This window comes from Protomyctophum bolini (assembly GCF_963924005.1).
Source record: "Protomyctophum bolini genome assembly, chromosome: 4".
Lineage (NCBI taxonomy): Eukaryota > Metazoa > Chordata > Actinopteri > Myctophiformes > Myctophidae > Protomyctophum > Protomyctophum bolini.
The window spans coordinates 27,407,171-27,427,049 of NC_137865.1; the positions used below are offsets into that span (position 1 = coordinate 27,407,171).

Genomic DNA, 19,879 nt, shown 5'->3' on the forward strand with positions numbered 1-19,879 from the left:
ATAAAATTATTATTAGTTATTTTCATTGTTTTAAACAAGATTGTGGGTAATATTGTTTGCTCCAAGAGAAAGTGATATGGCCTGATGTCAGCTGAGTATTAACAACTTACTTATTTTTTAGTCACCTCTGGCCTTGGAAATGTGGCTTTTTTTTTTTACAGTTAAGATGATATCTGTAACATTGACGATCAAATGTCATAATGTAACAGTATCCTCAACAAATCCCCTATTTTATTTTATAATAAAACTTAGTTGAGACAGGCATATTTCTGCTGCCATGGGACTTTTTTTGCTGTAGCTTTTCAAGCTACATTTCTCCAGGGGCATAACTGTAGCTTGATCAAGCTACTATCATGGTGAGGTAGCTGACCCAACACTATCACATGTCCCAGGAATGGATGGACCAAAGGAGAAGTTCGCAGCTCTATTTTGTTTATTTTAGGAATATCTTTAAAATGATACCCACGTTTTTCACTGATATCTATTTTTCTTTTTCTTTTTTTTTGGAAAGTCATGATGAAATATTAATGAAGAGTAGCCTACCTCAAGTTGCCATGTATTGCTGTATTCAATATATTTTGATGACAAATACATTTTTATCAGGTAAAATATACCCGTGTTTAGTGATGGTGTAACACAGTTTAGTGTTCTAGCTTCTAGGGTTAAGAATTCTCATGATAAAATTAATAAATACATTTTACGTGGCAAAGTGCTTGCTAGATTTGTTGAAACCACTTAAACATTTGCAAACAAATGATAGTTTCACACACAACTATGTTACATTAGGCCTATGTGCTTCATCAACATACAAAATATCCGATCGAGCTAGGAAAGTATATATTTTGCGAGCATGCAACAATTCTCTCCTGAAGCCAGAATTAATTGCATGGATGTAAAACCTCTACTGATTTTGCAAGGTGACTGTGAGAGCATGGAGATTCTCTGGGGAAAGTGTGTGTCTGTGTCTGTGTGTGTGTGTGTGTGTGTGTGTGTGTGTGTGTGTGTGTGTGTGTGTGTGTGTGTGTGTGTGTGTGTGTGTGTGTGCGCGTCTAGGCTCTTTTTGGGATAGGTAGGACTATTCAAAGTGAAAGATTTAAAGACATAATCATTTTCCTATATTTTATATTTTGGTGCAGTTCTTTTTTTTGTTAAGATAATTGATAGTTTTTAATTAGGTTAATGATAAGATGACTGGGTCTATCTATGCCACCTTTATTTGAGACTGTTTCATAATACATACAGTATAGAGAGCGTTGTGTCTTCAGGGCAGCCAAATTGATCATTTCCCACCACGAACATCCACTCATCTATAGACAGCACAGCAGTGATTACAAAATGTTAGTCGTGATTCTTTTAGTGTTAGTTTAGGAATAAGCTTCCGCTTCCAAAAGAAAGAACCGCATTTCATAATAGACCTAAGAGATATGCTGAGAGTGAGGACGATAGTGACAGGACTGATGAAGTCAGTGTACTGTACAGCGTCAAAATTATCTTTAAAAAAAGATAAACAGAGGAGACAGGAAATAAAAGACCATTACAAGCGGTAAATTTTATTATGGGATAACAGCACATAAAGCACATCTAAAATCGATGTGTCCAATGCACTTTTAATAAAGGTAATATTAAAGGTACAGTTTCTAAGTACAATATAACAACATTCATATTAGAATGAAAAGTATTTAAAAGACAACATTAAATTTCTTATTTTTCTTTACAGCTGTATTTACAAAATGAATCAAAATACTTATTTTCATATTTAAGAATCAGACGAGAAGGAGCAAAACTACGTTTGTGAATAGACTACCTGCTAAAGAGTTCAAAAGAGCTGGATAAAAAGGTACATGATCATCTGTCCCCATTTTAACATCAGTAGCAAACGTGACTAAGAAATTTTGTGACAACCACACACTAGTTTCGGCTTTCCCATAGTTTGTACTGCTTTTGCATGGAGAAAATTCCACCCCTGTACTCCACCCACCCTTCATATTTTACCCCCAACCAACTGAGCTCACATTAAACACAGAACATTAAAGAAATTCAGATGTGTTGTACAGTATGCCTCTTTTACATACCACATACAAATACTTGATATACAATGCTTTAGTCAATTCTCTGTTCTTAGTGAAAAAATAAAGAAAAGAAAATATATAAAACAAACTGGAAATGAAGTCATGTGAACCGCCTACTTGTTTTTGTCTCTTCCAAAAACATTGTGCAAGTGAACTTTTTATGCAATATCATCTGCAAAAAAATGCTGCATTAAATCGACAATTCCAGATCGATTCTCGGAACAAAGTATGGGCGTGGGGTAGCATGTACTGTAGGCCTACGCTTTCCGTAAAATCAACACCTCAACCATGAATGTATCAACCTCATGGACATGATCAACAACATGTAAAGAGAAAAATTAAAATGTCTCAGCACACGAGAGTAAAGACTAATGTATGCTTCACTGCACAACAGTGTCACTCGTCAAAAATAACTGAAATTCAGTATTTTCGACGAGGGACACCGCCACGCGACAAAGCATAAATTAGGCTCGAGAGTTCATCCTCATGTACAAAATACATTGTCACTTCAGTACACATTTGGAAAACCACAAAAAGAGACAATCAGAAACCGTGTATGCATCTTGGAACACCAAGAGGCACTCAGTGTCGTACATTGTGTATTATTGCAAGCATATTCGGACTGACATTTGCTACAGTGTGGAGAGAAAAGGTCAACTTTATCCTCACATGGCAATTCTTTCATGTACATTTTTAATAACACTTAAATGTGGTGCAAAAATGTCTATGCCACTGGTCTGGAGAAAACCACTGTTCCAGGATGGTCTAAATAGGGAATGAATAAGCCATAAAGAGGCTCTGTTTGAGCATGTCTGGGCACCGCTTCCCTGCATCAGGTGAAGTGCTATGCAGACACAAGAGAGGTAAATACTTAAGTTTCTTAAAACCTGACCAACTACAGCCTCAGTGAGTGGTTTTTTACAATCAGAACAAAGGAAACAAACACAATACTGCTGTTTCAGTTTGAACATTATCATTTTTTTCCACAAACCAGAAAAGCAACCTTAAATAACTTGTTTATTAGCAGATACTAGCTTTGCTATAAGTGAGAAGGAAATAAGCATCTTATCCCAAGGCTAGCACACTGATACAGGTACTGGCTGGGTAATTTAACCACTATCATAACCATTATCATTATTATTTATTGAATCCTAATATCAATAATGCACCAATACGCAATGAAATGAATGGACTAATAGGGTGGCCAGGCCTAGGAATCAATACTTTGATCACAAAATTAACTTACCTAGCACCACACGTCAGGGAAACACAAAATAAATGTCGGCACACCCTTTCCCTATCAAACTATTCCTAAAGGAGGGAAGGAAACTAAAGTTATCGTACAATATGGTGTAATTGATAAACAGATAAATATTTGCACTGGGGTAGGCCTTAGTAGCAGTATTTTCCTCTTACCTATACAGACAGAAGTTACCAAGCTACCTTTATACATGTGATCAATAATAACATTAAATATGGTGGATAAACAGCCGAGAATGAGGGAGAGAGAGAGAGTGAGAAAATAAGATATACAGCATACAGGCCGTGTCGAGTTCTTTGTTCACCACCTGGGAACAAAACTGGTCAAATATACAGATGAAACAAAAAAATAAACATCCAGGAAATCAACATAAAACAGAACCAAATATGATAAATAAGAAGTGTATTTACATGCAGATGTTCAAATCCTATAGGCAGAGAAATCAAAAAAGTAATACACCACATATATTATTGCTTGACATTCGATTATGGCTAAAAGTCGCTTTTCGTTTTTTAAACTATATTCTTAAATGTAATTTAATCATAAAACCTTATCAGCTGTGCTTCCGAAAAATGAGTTGTTAAAGATGCAATGAAATTGACTTATAAATCTGGGTAACACAACAAACACTTCAGTACATGTAAAATATAAGCATGACATAATACAGATCTTCACAATTTATGGTCAAGACACTCGTTTTTACAATTTATAGTCAAGAGTGCACAATTCCTAATGGGTCAGGCTGTGGCCATGCTGGTTAAAAGGATGGATATGGTGTGTATTCCGCTTATAGTTCATCTATGTTGCTCCACAGTATTCTGAAGACCTATGAATTGTTGAAGGCATTATGTCATGCTCCTAAAAACCTACACCTATTATGGATGGATCATCAAGGTCAGCATTACCAAAGCCTTTTTAAAAGAAGAGAAAAGAAAAGAAAAATCCAAAGGAAATCAAGACCTACAGACTCCTCGTTCACGAAAACCCTGTTCATCTGTAATTATTAAAGCCTTGTCTGGGGGTTTGTTTTATACACACACAGAGTACAAAACACACACACACACGCACGCACGCACGACGCACACACGCACACACTATTGCTTTTTTACACACAGACAACAGAGCAGAGACAGAAGGACCAACACATTTTTGTTTTTTTGTATATACATTGATTGAACAGCACACCATCAATCCCTTACTACATAATGGGTTTATCTCATGTGAGACTACACAGGACATCTCTTCACAAGGACTGTCTAAAGAAGTAGTTTATATTGTAGATAGATACATGTATCCTTGTCTATGATGATCATTTTACTACTATTCTGCCAAGGTCACAACTATACGGCTAGAATTATATACGGTGATGAACACAGAGCGGTGGGGGCTTTATCACTCATGTGAAACTGAAATGATTTGACAAAGCGTCAGAATCGAGAACGTGTAGAACAAGGAAATAGAAAATGACAGCGGCTACTCCTCAGAGACGTGCGATAGTAAGACAAGGCTATTGCTTGTCTTATATCGTAGTACACACATTAGAAGCAAATCACCACTTAAGGCTCATTTAAACTTGTTTCTTCTGTAGACATGGCCGTGTGTCAGCATCATTTATAGCCTTTCGATTTAAACTAAAAGACACCAACCAGATTTGCCTTTGCATTAACGGAGGAATCAATTTGATGATAGGACTACAGTTTACAAAATTACATTGCATGCCTGTTTTTATTATTTATTGTGTGACCGTAAAATGAGCTATAAAGTAATGAAGCATCCAAAAGAGTAACATAAAATGCCTTTGAAGAGGAAACCTGACTAATAGTTTAAAAACAGCCAGTCTCACTGAATCTCGCTCACTCTCTTAATCATGATACTACCAACCGTAAGTGCTGTACTGCATGTTCAGTGTGCCATGCCAAAAATCTTCGGCCTTTTCCCATAATAATCAATTGAGAACTGTTAACAGATCAAAAGGAATTATTGAAAGAGCCATGCTTCCTCCACAACTGTCCAAGAGGACAGGAAAGACAGCTGCAGCTTCTGTCTATCCATATTTCATAACCCTGAGCGTTCACATGTCTTCCTCTTCTCTGCTCTCACTGCGGCCTAAGGCCTCTCTACCGGGATTGTCTAGCAGTGTTCCAGACTGGGTTTCTTTTGCTGGGAGTCTGAGGTTTACTTGTCATAGAGGGCTTTGTGCATATCCAAATAGGACAGGATAATAACAGAGATTATTACTCAGGTACAGCATATCTACTACGGCCCAACACACACACACACGACAGATTTAATATTGCATAAGAATATTTGGTTTTTTTTTTAACAAAGAGGGGTTTTCTTTTAAAAGTTGACCCTGATAACACCATTTGAAACCAAATCAAGACTAAAAAAAAAACGTTTTCGTTTTTTGTGTGTGTGACAGAAATGCTGATCTATGTTTTGAATAAGTAATGGGATTTGAGTTTTAAAGACGGGGTGTAGTGATTATATGGGGCTGAAAGCCCCTTAAGGAATATCAATAATGGAAACAAATAAATAAATCTAAGCCTGTTCATGTGGATCATCCCTGAACAAAGATAAAAACAAACAAAAACAAAACAAGATAAACTAATAAGGACCAAGAGTTCAACAACTGTCCACTACAAGACAAAGAAAATCTTCCCTGAGGGGTGACAGCCCAAGGCGTTAGTGCCTTGTGCAAATTGCACGGTAGAGGAATGATAGTGTGCAAACAGAGAAAACAAAGAAACAAATGAACCCAACTGGTGTTTATGTTAAAGTCGGTGACTAGTTTGACTATCATGCTTTGATGAGTTTCTAAAGGGATATCAATGTTTGTTTGCCGTCTTTTTCTTCTTTTTTTCTCCCATTACGATATTCCTAGAAGCCGCTACCAAGATTGCAGGAATGTATGAGCAATCCATTCTACATTTAGACTGGAGAGTACAGTAGAAGCAACGACTACCGTTTGGCACATCCAGGGTTTTTTTTTTTGTTTTTTGAAAACACTTTTACTACAACACTGACAAAGACACACGTGACGAAACAAAAGCACAACAACAAAGAATTCTGAAAATAGCACTTGTCCTACACCATTTTCATGTCTCCCCTAAAACCATACAAACAAACAAACAAACAAACAGCTAGCCTCTAATTATTGCGGGAATATAGTTTAGTGCTACCTGACATCTTTTTCTCTCCCTCTTTCTCTTTCATGAGTTAATTAACCAAAACATGTTACAAAAATAGAAGCTTTACTACCAGACAAGGCTTTGAATATTCACTTTCCCTTTCCTGTTTCTTTTGTGTCGTGCATCGTGGCATTGCTGGGCTGAGGCTGTGGCGAGGAGGCAGATCAAATCTCTCGCACATAAGATGGAGAACAGTATTCAAAAGAGGTTCATGAGTGTAACTCTGTGGATCATCTCTAGGTCAATCAGCCATTACCCGGCTTGCTGTATCTCAACCTTCCACTAGATGGAACAATTGGATTACGCAAAACAGCTGACCCGTCAGAAGCTATTCATTTGAGGTTGATTGTAATCAGACCTAGGTCAGATTTATAAATACTTTTCATGGTTTATTTATTTCAGTTTTCTTCATTGCAAGATTGATGGGATTTTGCCAACCCAGAGAGTGCAAAAGAAAAGGTTTAGACAATCACAGCAAAATATTTCAGAGTCAAGTACAGTACATGTCTCCAACTGGCAACTACCTGAATTGTCCTGATGCTCCAAACCCCACCGATGTGGCCCACCTAGCAGGTGATGCCATTTGTATTAGATGTGTGCATGCATTAGAACAGCTACGTCTGGTGAGGCTAACAGGTAAGGAGTGTAACCTGCCTTCTCGTCCAGGCCTCAGAGTTGACCCCCTGCCCCTGATCAGCCAGTGCCAGCCATCCCTAACAAAAAGCCCTCTCACGCCACACTCTCAGACCAGTTATCATCTGCAGCTCCCAGGACTACCCTCTGTAATCACGCTTCAACTTGTATTTCTTGTGCACATGCAACACATCACTAGGTAAATATACAAGTCTTAAATTAAAGAAAGGTGCAAATAAAAGTGCCTTATCAATTCAACAATTAAGAATGGTCTAACTACTGATATCATACATGTTATTTAAAATAGATTCTATAAACATTACTTTTTTCTGTATAGTAAGTACTTATGACCGTATACCCTGTAGTACATTAGAAAACAGGTGGAATGAACCCTTTTCGTTGTGTCAGTGCCCTGTGCTTCCTCAGGGCACCCATCCAGAGAAAGGAATTTTAATAGCAGATGGTCTTACGTGATTTCACTATGCAACCACGGTGGATGGAGTCTTTGACAGCTAAAATCATTGTGTTTTTGACTAGAATTACCAGAATTCTATGCTTCTTTTGTTTTATCTTATTTTTTAAACGATTGTCCACAGAGAGGTGCGGATTGCATCACCACTGCCGATGGTACCTCCCTTCAAAGTCGCCATGAGTTTTCCGTTTCCAAGCACTGTGTCCAAAAGATACAAGAGAACACAAGAGTACAATGGGCTGAACTTGACCCAGATGTGCACATATACCAGCAATGTAAATGTTTCAGTTTGGGGGAGCGGGTATATAAATGGAAGGCAGACGCATAGCAGTGGAATTCTGCAAACACAGGCCTCAAAACATATTGTCTTTGGGGCATGGATGTACTTTCTAACAGAAAGTTAATAGTATTTTTGAACTCTAAAGGATGCCACTTAACCACTTAAGCCATATATACTTTGTCATACATCAAATAGCATATATAGCTGATATACACGCTCATAATGCGTTGCATAGCAATGCATTGTGATATTGTAGATCTGCTATTGTCACTATTTTTTTAAATATGTTTTTTATCGTTTGTTTTAGTTTAGAATTTGACAGAACTTGCCCTAAATAGGGACACAAGGGTTCATGTGGTTAATTGATTATTCAGATAATTCCAGGCCATATGCTCACATAATCCCAACATATACAGTTAGTATAAATAAATAAATAGCATTATGTTAAAGCAATATGGATTCATATCCATGATGTGATAATGTGTACAGGAAGGTCAAGTTCATCTGAACAGAAATTGTTTCTATGTTTCTCTTGATCGCCGAGTTCTTTTCTTTCTTTTTTTTCGAGACCCACATGCCTTCCAAACAAAGAGAACTGAATTCAGTAAAGTAAACCACCATAAAAGCTAATCCCTAAGCCCTCCCCTCAAGGTAAAAAAAAAAAAAAAAAAAAAAAAACAGAACAGCGTGCCATCCGTCCATCCTGGTTTATGCAGGGCACCGTTAAAGTGTCTCAGGTTCCTCCTCCACACACGCACACACACACCCCCAACCTCACCCCCACTCTTACGGTGGTCACACTGGCACCTGTGGCAGGGCTGCTACCCGTCAACGGGCATGGACTGCTCAAAGTCCGATCCGAACAGCTCCTTGTATAAGGGGGGGAAGTGGGCACGCACAATGTCTGGGTATATTGCTTTGAAAGCCGTAAGCTTCTCTGTATGCCTGCTGCACAGCGCTCTCAGTGTCGACACTTTGCATATCAACTGTGGAGAGAAAGGAGACAGGCTGTTTAGATTCACAGTGAGGCGAGAACTATAGAGCAATGAAAAAAAAACATTCCTCCTTACAGTGAATTCACACTCACACAGGGGGCAAACAGACTGGTAAATATTGAGACAAGCACTTGGCGAGCAGGGAAAAAACTTGACACTTCATCTTAGGAAGCGTGGATGCAATTGATAAATCTCGCCGTGCCTCTGCTCGAAATAGACGTAGCATCATGAAACTTTAAACGTTGAAGTTGGGTCCAATGCCCTTAACAGTGAATGAACCAACTAGGTTAAATTGTGGTGTGTGTGTGTGTGTGTGTGTGTGTGTGTGTGTGTGTGTGTGTGTGTGTGTGTGTGTTAAGGCTGTCCCCAAACATTCAAGGTTTGAATGTTCGCTCGTTAGGGTTGGCACTCGAATCTTAATTAATGCATTTGAACCATTCGTTTTTTTTTTATTAACTCGAAAATATATCTCGGCGAGAATGTGATATATGTTAAAAAGTAAGTTTCTGGTGCATTCCTGTCAGAAGTTATGTCTATCTCCTTGTTGTGCTGTCCCAGGTGTCTCTCTCCAAAATCCCCTGTGCACATTAATTTGGTGATGGGCCTGCAGCCAATCAGCCAATCAGCAACAAACACACATACACACACACACACACACACACACACACACACACACACACACACACACACACACACACACACACACACACACACACACACACACACACACACACACACACACACACACACACACACACACACACACACCCTCTGTGACAACCTTTGGTTACTCTTCGGTGACGGTGAGTCATATAGGCTTGGTGTCTTAACTTGGATCAACTGGTTAACTGTTTGTTTATTTTGAAAGCATTTGATTTATGATTTATGTTTGAACTTTTGGTTTAATAATTAATATTGATGTATTCTATTATAATATATAATTATATATATTATAAAATATGGGTTGTGGGGGCTGACAAGGCTATACAGCCACATGTGTTTCTAATGTGATGTAGGCCTACATAACACTAATGACACTTATCGTTTCTCTTCATGTAATTCCAGAATATGAAGAGTCACAGCACCAGTGGTGTAGGAGGCAGCACCAAGCCCTGGACCCTGAGACGAGCGTCGTGTCGGGCTGCCTGCTGTTGCACTCGTTTGCGTTGCGTCTTTTGCGTCGACTGCCACAATTTCGGCCGGTTCTGTCATTTCACCTCATTTCACCTAACTTGTGGACACTGCCTGTCCTCTGCAGAAGAACGTGATGGTTCACGGTAACTGGGTAAGTATCTGTTTTTGTATTCTTTGCTGCTGGTAGGGTAGGGCTGGTAGGGTAGGGTAGGGCTCCTACAAGGGTAGGTTTTTGCGTTGCGTCGCAAACAAAGCACTTTGGCACAGGCATGGAGCTCCTGGTTTACTGGGATGGGGTTCGATTCCCTGCTGCGCCCTATGCTGATTACATTTAATCTGTTAAACAGGCATCCTTTTGCACAATAGAGCGTCGCAGTCCCTCCCCCTTTGAGAACGACGAGTGGCCCAGGAAATTTTTCTCCATTTCATTTTCTCCATAGGCATTTCAAAACTTATTTATTTAAAGACCTTTAAGCGTCGTATACGAAGCCAACTCCTGTCGTGACAAATCATGACAACGCACACAATATTTTGGACCAAATAATTACAAAGAACACAACGTGTTGTAACCTGCCGTTTTATCTACTTTCTAATTCTTTGTTTGGCCCGAAAAATGGTGTTTGTCATGATTGGTCCGAATGTTACAATTTACAATTTACAATTTACAATTTAGGCATTTAGCAGACGCTCTTAATCCAGAGCGACTTACATTAAGCAAGAACAAAAGCATGGGAATACATCACATAAAGACATTTATCATGAAACATGCGTAGCTAAGAAAGTAACAGTGGAATATCTATAATGAAACTATACATATAAGCTATACATCTATACTACTATGCTACACATATGTACTATGACGTGCTATGACTACTAGAATTGCTATCTAAGGGGGTGGGGTAAGTGCTATGGGCCATAGCACGAATGTTCACTCGAAAATTCCTGCCCGAGTTCGAGTCCTAAAATAAGGGCTAGGGTACAGCCTTAGTGTGTGTGTGTGTGTGTGTGTGTGTGTGTGTGTGTGTGCGTATAGTATAGTATAGCATAGTAGAATTTGAGAAATACTACATTTTCCTGGTCTTCACAAGAGAAATGGTTGGTATATTAGGCTTACAATTAGGCAAAGATTTCAGTTGGGTTTAGGATTAGACATTTAGAGGTTAGGTTTAAGGGTTTGTGTTGGAGTACCTTTGTAAGAATACCATCCTCTCTGTGGTTCTTCTGCAGAACATGCTGGAGGGCCAGCTGGATCTTCTGCTGGAGTTTCTCCACCTTCACCTTCTCCTGGAGCCAGGATCGGTCTGGAAGATGAAGAAGTCTCATTAGGGGCTGTTCACAGATTTTTTTTTTTTTTTCTCAGCCTCTCTACTGTGCATTTCTATGATAAAGACGCACTGCAGGGCTCCTTTTCACGCCTAGCTGCTCTCTGCGTCCAGAATTATGTGGCTAAACACTTACCCCCCAAAAAACATGATCAGGTACTATGATTATACCAATAAGAACATTTTTCTCAAAAAAGTGTACAGAAAGTGTTACAATTGTGTTTTTATGTGGCAACACCCACCAGCTCATTAAGTATACCTGTTTTACTTTTCACCTTAGCACCACCCACCTGAACTTAATCCTCGCCCACAGCTGTATTTTCGACCTGTATTTGAATCGTTACCATGCACACCCATGACGAGAAGTCCATGTTTACCGTTTGATTTGTGGGGATCAGTAAACGATGCACGCGAAAACTTTGGATATGATATTCAAAGCACTCATAAAACACTTTCTGTGGACACCTGCTGCACTGCCATGGTGTTACAGACGTTACTTACTAATAATAATCTATATTAATAGTAGGGGTGCACTGCTTACTAATAATAATCTATATTATTAGTAGGGGTGCACTGTGTACAACTGAAGACATCATGGAACTGAGGCAGGCAGGCACGCATATTGGTATTGGAGGCATACCCATGCCTGCTTTTGTTTGCGCAGTGAGTGACACCTACCCGCAGACATCAACACGAAGGCAGAGAACAGGGCGATCTCATCCTCAGACAGGTGCATAGAACACAAGTTTTTCCCAAACTCGAAGATGGAGCTGATCAAGTCGTCACAGCCTGCCACAACAAAGGACACAGAGAGAGAGAGAGAGAGAGAGAGGCTCAAGATGAGGAAGACCAAAGAACGGATCTCACTCTTGATCTTTATTGGGAGAGAGGCGCGCAGGGAGAGAGGGGAGGGGAGGAAGGGAAGGCGAGCAATGTCGGCGCTGCTGACAGCACGGGGGAAGCGTCTCTGCAGCAGAACAGCCGATGCTTTTACTGAGTTTTGTTTGCTGCCGAGACGAGTCGAGTCACTTTTGGCAGATGGGGTGGTGTTACGCAAGCCAGAATGAGGTCACTATTGAGTGTTTTTTTTGTGTTAAATCAGTGAGTTGGGGGTAGAGGGAGACAGGCGGGTGCCACTGAGGTGCCGCAAGCCCATCAGTCTGCCACCCCCGCTATGAGCCCCTTTGTACAGAGCACACAGGACACTGGCACTCTTGTTAGGCAGAACAGGCATTGTACCTTTAATCGCCAAGACGCGCGCATGCTTATACACGCACACACACACACACATGCACCCATGCAAGCGCACGCACACACCCACACGCACAGACAAATGCATGCGAGAGCTAATTTAATTCAGATTAATTCAGACTCATGCAGGTCTGTTTTTACACTCTCTAAGTTAAATTATTATGTTATTTTTACAGCACGGGAAAAGGGTACTCTAACAAAGGGACAGAATTATATGCATTCATTTTGCCACTACGGGGCACATTCATGTTTTGTATCCTCCAAAAGGCACTTGGTTACTTAGGAGAATTCTGTCTTAGTAATGTCATGGCATTCAAACGCAAATGCTATTTGCTTACGCCTGAGATATTTCTCCGCCAGACTTCCCAATGATGGTTGTGATAGAGCTCTCCCGAAGAGGCATTCAATCTGGCTTTATTTATTCTGCAGTAACGGGAGCCATATGCGGTGGGGGCCTTAGTAACCGCTCCATCCTGCCATAAATAACCATCGCGGGGAGACAGCAAAGCCAGGTGAGGCGGGAACGAGCGCTTCCAGGCCCTCAGCAGTGTGCGGAGCAGAGATGGAGACAGAGAGAGAGACTGATTCCGCTGTCGGCTGTAACGCCGGGGGAAGGCGGTAAGACACCGTGACGAGCTGGTCGAACATGCACGGACACAGATGGACACAGACAAACACACACATGCATGCACACACCGACAGATACATGCACAGACTTGACACACACACACAAGCACGCACACACGCTCGCACGCACGCACACACACGCAGGGCTGCACACAACATGCAGGCACACACATCACACATGCACATACAGTACACCACCGGCACAGACTTTTGGAAACACTCACCTAATGACTTGAAGACATCGGGCCCGGCATACTTCCCATCGAAGTAGACGGTGTTGTTCTGCGAGTCGAAGGCACGGCACATTCTGACAAAGACAACTTCCAAAGATCCTAGGAGGAAGAGACAGAAGTGCCATGTTTAAATCTGGTTGTTTTATCGTTTGTTGTTGGATTTCTTTCTTTCTTTTTTTGATGTTATTTCTGACTGTCTGTAAGTCACATGCCAGTCGTAGCTGGGAATTGAGAGGGAAAGAAATAGTCCTGACTGTGATTTCTGTTACTATAGTATAACATCCATTAAGAAAGGAGAAGTGCACCACTGGTGAAAGAACCTATTAGCCAAGTAGATTATAATATAATAGGCAGGGGGCATATTCTCCCATAATGACATGCTCGAGATGCTCGGCTACATTCAGTAACGACAGCACTTATTCAACCTTTATTTAGTCAGGTGCAAAGAAATTATATCTCCTGCTATTTGTACCACTCTGTGGGAGTGGATAAGAGGATAAAGGAGAACCATTACTCCCTCTGAGGGAGATGGCACTGTTATAAAATGTCACGTCTGACAAGAGATCTCTCCCTCTATTTTATTATTCATATTGGCAGTGTTAATGTACTGTAAATAATACCCAGGGAAAGACCCAAGGGATGTGTTTGTTTGTTGGTGTGTGTGCCATGTGTACATACTGTATATGTGTGTGCGTGCGTGTTTATATTCATCCACTCGTACTGTATGAGCATGTATGCACATGCACATTATACTAGTGTACAGTACCTACAGTACAGTATAATGTGTCCTACTATGCGAGTGTTGCAACGTGCAGCGATTACAGTGAGCAGACATCATCTGGGACTGGGAGGAGGGAGGGAGAGAGAGAGACACATCACAACGTTTACTATCTCAGCTAAGGAACATGAGCCTAATCTAATCCTGTGTCCCTCCCTGCTATGTTTTGTAATGAATAGAAGAAAAAGTGAGGAAGAGAGAGCAATGGAGATGGGGAGAGAGAGGAAACGGGCAGGGTGGAGTCTCCCCTTTTGTGTGTGAAGAAGGCAGCTTTGTGCAGTCAGGTCAGCTACGCCCTTGTGACAATGCCAGAGGGGGGCTGTGGGTGTATGTGTGTGTGGTGGTGGGGGTTGGGTGGGTGAGTTTTGGCGTGTGACGGCAGCGGGGGCCCCCGTGTTGACAGGCTGTCATACCTGCTTTCAGCAGCACTATCTGATCGTTCTGACAGAGCTCCATGAAGCCGTCGATGCGCTTGGCGAACTCCACCACATACTGAATGGCCTCCGTTATTTTGATAGCACACAGCTGCCACATGACTTCCCGGGGCTATAAGAAGGACAGAAAGGACTGAGTTATCTACCATAAGAAAGAAACGCAGAGAGGAAAATACATCTGATTATACTGTACCGTGACCGGGTGCCAACCGTGGCAGCGGAGGACACTGGTGTGAGAGGTTGGGGTCTACTCTGGGCTATTGTACCTTGTTCTGGTAGCTCTCCATCTCCTCCTGCAGGAAAGCCTGCCAGGTCATCTGCTGCAGCTCCTCCCTCAGGTACTGACACGTCTCCATGTGGGACTTGGAGATGTTCTGGGCCAGGTGCTCTGGAATACAGTACAGTACGTGTGGAAAACACACACGCACGCACACACACACAGACGCAGATGAAGCACGAGCCAGGAGGACAAGGCGATTTAGGACGTTTTCACACCTGTTTATCATCGCGGTCATTATTTGGGCAATCTTTCAAGCAAAGGCTTGTGGGGAGAATGCTGAATTTGGCTGTTCGATCTATCCAATATCTACAAAACAATGTGCTGCTTCCCCTTATGCAAAGAACACGTGCTGCCTTCTGATGCTGGACAGAAGAATGGACAAACAACAACATGCAAAACTTTTTTCTGTTAAACCCAAGAAGTGCCAGCCAATTTCTCACCTAGAGCAAACCACACCAGGGTGCAAAGACAGTCACTACTAGACCACCTTCTCAAAGGCATTTTGTTCTGCAACCGAGGTTTATTGTTGTTTTCAAATGCACATGCCCAAATGAACTATACCAAGGGGATAAATGCACTACTAGAGTTCCATTCTGCCAGATTAAATGAGGCAGGTGTGAAAACGCCTGGATTCACTGGGCTTTGCAACGAGGAAAAGATAAGATATTTTATTTATTTTTTCGGGGGAAAAAGGCTTGTTGACATTTCCTTTTACTGCCTCCAGGAGGCTCACAGCTTAAGGTTCTAAGGATCTAGTTATGACACAGAATGCAATGAGCAGAGGAGGGAGGAGGCAGTGGGGGTGGGCTTACTCACTGAAACAAAGGTCACATTTTCTCTGAGAAGAAATATTTGAGCATAAGAATTTTAAATGGTTTTGAAAACACATCTGTTAAAAAGGAGTTCCTGGGCACGGGGGAGCCTAAAAAAATGATTTCCCCAGACGCCTGCCCTGCTGGTTCCTGATTGGCCCTAATTAATGGAAACTAATTACAAAAAAAGAGGCTCTTTTAATGAGTGTCGGAGATGAGTCTCCAACCTCCTGCTATTTTAAGCAACCTTTGTGTAGTTTGCCCCACGGTTGAGTTACCCCCCCATAGCCTCCTCTCCTACTGTGTTGCACTCCTTCATCTATAATCCCCCTCCCGCGCTCCTCACCTAGTTCAGCCATGGACACGGTGGGGGAGGTCTCTCCGTTGGTAAAGGAGCAGTAGGGGAAGAAGCCAGAGCCAGGGGCAAAGTCGCAGATGGGCTCCGGTTTGATGCCGTTGATGTCCAGGCCCGACTGGTCAGGGGACGGCTGGATGTCCAGGTAGAAGCTGCTGACCGCCGAGTCGGGCTTGCCGCCGTCGGGGGTGTGGCCGTCCATGTAGCCGCTGAGGTCGTCGTGGAGCTCCGTGAGGCCGTTGGCGGAGAGGCCGTACGTGGGCGTGAGCGGCTCGGCCTCGCCCGGCTGCTGCTGGTGTTCGCGCTGCTGCTGCTGCTGCAGCCGGTGCTTCTGCACCTCGGCGTACAGGCTGTCACGCTGCTTCTTCGACATGCGGCCGAACTTCACCGCTGGAGAAAAGAACACAGGTAGAGGCATTGTGTGAGACGCCGCCGTGAAAGTTGCCGTGCTATCTTTTGGTTTTGGATCAGAACAAAGAGACTTCTGCACAATAGGGTCAGAAAAGAAACAATAAATCAAGTTATGTTGTGCGTATCTTTAAGCGTTGTGGGAGTCTTGGTCCATGTGGATGTGTGACTATTAATCAACACTGGACAAGCACCAATGAAATATCGATCCATTCTTCTTGCGGCCCAAACCAATGAGCACTTATTCATGATAATTAAACACTCCAAAACGCGATGTGACACGTTGTGAGCTTGTGGATATACCAATCGCATGTTTTAAGATTCGGGCATTCTAAATCTTTCATTATGTGGTTTATGTAATTACATTGTCTAACATCTAATGTTGAGTCAAATGTAACACAATTCCACAACCCAACTTTGGGTCCTGACCCACAGTTTGTGCACTACTGACTCACACAATGACAGACTGTCGCACAAACTCCAGGTGTGGCGGTAATACATCCAGCTGTATAAAGTCTGACTACACTAAACACTAAAGATGACTACATTAACCACTTTCAACTTGGCACGTCATTATAGGAAAACTAATTCCAGACACCACACTTTTTATTTTTTTTCAATAATAAAAAAAAGAAGAAAAAGAAACGCATTTCATCGTATGATGAAATATATATATATATATACTTAAGGGGTTAAACGACTCAAAGCTTTTAACTCCGACGGGCTGGGCTGCTGCCCTGGGCTTCACGGGACCCAGACTAAACAGTGGTGGTGGAGCCCGTTCCCTCAGCCAAAGTTCTGGGGCCCTGGCAGTGTGTCAGCTGGCCACTGTGTGCACGTATACGTGTGCGTGTGTGAGTGTGTGCCGAGTGAGTGGAGCGGAGCAGAGGAGAGTGCAGGCAGATGGGCTCTGGTGTGTTGAATGAAGGCAGGAGTCACCTTGGCCTGTCCTGATAGTGTGTGTGTGTGTGTGTGTGTGTGTGTGTGTGTGTGTGTGTGTGTGTGTGTGTGTGTGCGCACGCGCGTGTGTGTGTGTGGTGTGTGTGTATGTGTGTGTGTGTGTGTGTGTGTGTGTGTGTGTGTGTGTGTGTGTGTGTGTGTGTGTGTGTGTGTGTGTGTGTGCGCGTGACTGTCAGCATGTGCGAAAGTGTGCCTGAGTGACATGTGCTGTGTATACACTATACTACATGCACAAGTGCTAATGTGCTCTTGCGCTTTTACACATGCTTGACAGTGCATGCATGTGTGTTAATTGAGCACAGTAATAAGAGCGTGCCGCTGCACGTGCATGGCTGCACTTGCTTGTGCATTCTTGTATGTGATGATTTGTATGTCTGTTGGGGGAAGGAGTAATAAAAATGGATGTGCTGTGGCACACTCCAGACTCCCATCAGAGTCCTGCCCTGCTCTGAAAAGATGCAGTGCTCGGCGCGCCCAGTCTGGGTCGGTCTAGTCGCACACACCCCAGCAGGAGGCTTCCAGCACACACACACACACACACACGCACACACACACACACACACACGCACACACACACACACACACACACACACACACACACACACACACACACACACACACACACACACACACACACACACACACAGTCACACACACACACACACACACACACACACACACACACACACACACACACCCACCTGTGCGCTCCCATTACTGTGTCTCAGCTGCACTGCCACTAATGACACTTCTAACAACCTCCTAGTTCATCAAACCCACTTTCTGCCACAGCAGCCAATTAGGCCCATGGACAATGAACTCACCTGCTACTGCTGAAAAGTGTGCACAGTAGAGTAACGCCCTGGATTGGTTCTACGGTACAACTTTTTGTGGGGAATATCGTATGTGTCTGTTGTTCCCTGGGAGATTAAGGGTTTTTACTGTGCTCATTATGTGTGTTTATTTGTATTATTGTGTTCTGCTGTTTGTCCCTTCACCAAGTTGCCTTCTGCTCAAAACAGAGCTAGGAAACAGACGAATAATCAGTAAGACGCCTGAGGGTGAGAAGCGTGCATGCATCCGCCTGGGTGACGGAAGACTGCTGGGCGAGCGCTGGCGCTTTGGCATGGGGGGGGGTCAGATCAACATATGGAATGAATTCTGTACTGGCCATATATGGAGCGTGTACAGCAAAATGTACTGCAGGGTTTGATGAGGTCAGATCAACACATGGAATGTCAGAACAGGTCAGCTCCACATGGAGATCTAAGGGTGGCAGCGGGGGCAGTGTCTTGAGTGTACAGGGTTTGATGAGGGCCAGATAGGGCCGGGCCTTAATTTTCGGGCCTCTTGAGAATATTGATGACATGGATCTCCATATATGGGCTTAATTGCGACAGCTGTTCGCATTTACTATGACATTTCCAATGTGACATCATCAGGGATTTCTATCCCTGATGATGTCACATTGTCACATGATGTCACAAGACCTGGGCTTATTTTGGGGCCTTTTTGGGGATTTTAACAATAATAATAATATAATAATAATAAGTGTAATAATAATAATAATAAATGGGACCATGTAGCACAAAAATCACTAGCTACTGAGTCATTTTGAGTTACGAGATCTTACAAAGCAGGCTGGTAGGACATTGCAGTGGGGATGCCATTATAGAGGGTATGTGCATGCATAAAGTCAGTGGCAACATAATGCAATCAGATAGGACTTTTATGCCGGTGACAAGCAGCACTCTTTAATAACGCTATGATTTATGGTCCAAACTCTCACCCATTCACACACACATGCATACACCGATTGCGGCGGAAGCCATGCAAGGTACCAACCAGCACACCGGGAGCAATTTGGGGTTCAGTGTCTTGCCCAAGGACACTTCGACATGTAGACAGGAGGAGCCGGGATTCGAACCGCCGACCCATGGATCATTGGACGACCAGCTGTACCTCCTGAGCCACAGTCGCCCGCCGGGTATCATGATGATGTCACGCGCATACCCTCTATTAACTTCTATCAAATATCAATATGGCCTCTTCTACGCAGGGCTTACCATCTCGCGACATGCCCACTGCCAGGCACTTCTGCAGTCGGCAGTGCTGGCAGCGGTTGCGGCTGGTGCGGTCAATCAGGCAGTTCTTCTGCCGGGGACAGGAGTACGCTGCATTGCTCTGCTGACTCCTCCTGAAGAAGCCCTGCATGTGAGAAGAGAGAGAAACAGTGTCATGGAAATATCTTGGGATCCAAGTAAAACCTTTTTTTGTTTCCGTCTTTGTTTCTTACCTTATTTCTGCCACCGGAAGTTAACCATTTAAACCTGGTTTTATACTTTTGCTATACTTTGCTATTTTTGAAACATTTGGAATCCGTC

At 42.6% G+C, this 19,879-nt stretch overlaps 1 protein-coding gene across 1 annotated transcript in view; it reads right to left on the bottom strand.

The window, feature by feature from the left end:
* Positions 1 to 1,546: 1,546 nt before the first annotated feature.
* roraa (RAR-related orphan receptor A, paralog a) overlaps positions 1,547 to 19,879 on the bottom strand; it is a 60,673-nt gene continuing 42,340 nt past the window's right edge. Inside the window, exons 3-10 of the mRNA XM_080760920.1 lie at positions 19,562 to 19,703; positions 16,119 to 16,517; positions 14,947 to 15,068; positions 14,660 to 14,792; positions 13,460 to 13,567; positions 12,036 to 12,146; positions 11,224 to 11,336; positions 1,547 to 8,892 (exon numbers count right to left, since the gene is read on the bottom strand). Of these exons, the coding sequence (XP_080617046.1) occupies positions 8,728 to 8,892; positions 11,224 to 11,336; positions 12,036 to 12,146; positions 13,460 to 13,567; positions 14,660 to 14,792; positions 14,947 to 15,068; positions 16,119 to 16,517; positions 19,562 to 19,703 (1,293 nt within the window). The 3' untranslated portion in view covers positions 1,547 to 8,727. The remainder of the gene's footprint in view (positions 8,893 to 11,223; positions 11,337 to 12,035; positions 12,147 to 13,459; positions 13,568 to 14,659; positions 14,793 to 14,946; positions 15,069 to 16,118; positions 16,518 to 19,561; positions 19,704 to 19,879) is intronic.